The following is a 2,030-nucleotide window of genomic DNA, read 5'->3' as shown; positions in this document are numbered from 1 at the left end:
TTTTTTTGAATCCTCACTTGAGGATCTTTTTCCATTGATTTTTAGGGGGAGTGGAAGAGAGAGGGAAAGACAGAGAGAAACACATTGGTTGCCTCCTGCACCAACCCCCACCAGGGCCTGGGCCTGGGAGGAGCCTGCCACCAAGGTATGTGCCCTTGACCAGAATCGAACCCGGAACCCTTTGGTTCGCAGGCTGACGCTCTATTCCCTGAGCCAAACCGGCTAAGACTGCAATGTTCTTTTGTATTTGGGGATAGTATGAACCCGGCAGCACAGATGTCATCCCTATTAACAAGTTCATTAGATTTGGGGGCTCCATATTGAAAAGGGAACATTGGCCTGATCTGGTTCATTCCTCTGCAAACTGGCCTCATCATTTTCCTTAGGCCCACTCAAACTTCTAAGTTAGGCTGAATCTATCATGTTTTCACCTGTCCCCTAAATTTTTGAAAAATGTACAAATATGTTTATCATAAGTGAGTTGTGATAAATATGGTGAAAGTTACAGCCAACTTTAAAGTTTAGTTCTATGCACTCAGTTGGCAATCTTAAATCCTATGCCAGGCACACTCCATATTTAAGGATACCATCAATGAACAAATAGTATATACTAAGAGGCTACTGTGAGCAAGAATGCTTGTTAGGTTCAATGAAAGACAAATGCCTATCCTCGTTTGCTTTGGTTATGACTATGGCTGATTATTGCATGGTCAGAGTATAAAACAACTTTAATAACACCAAGAGGCTCTTATAGAATTCTCTATATTCTAAGGAAGTGTAACTCAAATTCCTTCAATAGTACCTTTAACAGTGATACTTGAAATAGAAACCATTCAGTCATTCACATAAAACTGTCACACTGAAGAAAGCACAAAGCAAAGGAATGTCTACTAATATCAAGCAATGCTGAATCCCAGCACTGAAGGATTTAATCTTCTGTGAGAAGTATCCTATAGGTACAACCACCTTAAGGTTGGTAACATTTGCTAAGTCAAGATACTTTTCTGGAAACCAGGAAGATATTTTAAAAATTAGAGCTTTTAGGTTAAAAAAAATTAGAGCTTTTAGGCATGTTTAAAAAATTATAATCTTAAATTTTTTAAATCCTCAAAGATCATAGGTTATTACAATGATTTAGATAGGTCTTCCAAATTAATGAGAAAAATGAATAAAATGATAGTGTTATGGTATTTCAGAACATGTATTTTATAGTATGTCTTTAAAATGGACATACAGTCTCAATATGGTAAAATATAGCTTGTAAATTAGCAACCACTCTTCTTTTCTGTTGGTATACATAAAGAGATGGGAAGAGAATAAGTAAACTGCCAAAAAGCAAAACTCCATACCAGGTATATTTCAGGTGGGTGAAAGCTTTCAAAGGTTGGTTACAGGTACAGTAATAGCATCACAGATCCCCAATCAATTCAATTGCTCCTCCAAGAGCCAAAGAGCAAGTAGCTTTTTAACTATGTTTATTTACCTACCTATGTTTATTTATTTGCCTAGCAAGCAGAGGAGATATGTGTCTGGTATGAGAGTAAAGTTAAGAAAATGTGCATATTTTAGGGCTTCCAGTAATCTGTATTTTAGTAAAGAGAGAAAACAGCCTTGACTTACCTGCACTGCCAAGCTGTTTATAAAACCTGTATTCTAAATGAAGCTGTGGAGCACGTGATTTTATTGGTTCCTGAAACCCAAAAAAGAGATATCAGATTTAGACAAGTGGACTTTTTCTATTCTTAGGTTTTCAACACAAACCAGAGTTAAGATAACTTAATATTTATTTATTTATTAACTTTTTTTTTACTTTAAATAATTTTTTATTTTTCAATTATAGTTGACATACATTATTATATTACAACCCAGTGATCAAACATTATACAAGTTACCAAGTGATCATCCCAATAAATCCCACACCAATCTGACACCATATATAGTTATTTCAATATTATGGGCTATATTGTCTATGCTGTACTTTACATCCTGGTAACTGTTCTGTAACTACCAATTTGTACTTATTTATCTCT

At 35.4% G+C, this 2,030-nt stretch overlaps 1 protein-coding gene across 5 annotated transcripts in view; it reads right to left on the bottom strand.

Moving 5' to 3' along the window:
* CSNK1G1 (casein kinase 1 gamma 1) overlaps positions 1–2,030 on the bottom strand; it is a 160,209-nt gene that overhangs the window by 78,878 nt on the left and 79,301 nt on the right. For all 5 annotated transcript variants that reach the window (XM_006770784.1, XM_006770781.2, XM_006770782.2 and 2 more), the window contains exon 4: positions 1,621–1,690. In XM_006770784.1, coding sequence (XP_006770847.1) covers positions 1,621–1,690 — 70 coding nt within the window. The remainder of the gene's footprint in view (positions 1–1,620; positions 1,691–2,030) is intronic.

The sequence above is a fragment of the Myotis davidii genome, unplaced genomic scaffold (assembly GCF_000327345.1).
Source record: "Myotis davidii unplaced genomic scaffold, ASM32734v1 scaffold461, whole genome shotgun sequence".
NCBI lineage: Eukaryota > Metazoa > Chordata > Mammalia > Chiroptera > Vespertilionidae > Myotis > Myotis davidii.
The sequence above is the reverse complement of the archived record's forward strand: the minus strand, read 5'-3'. Positions and strand labels throughout refer to the sequence as shown.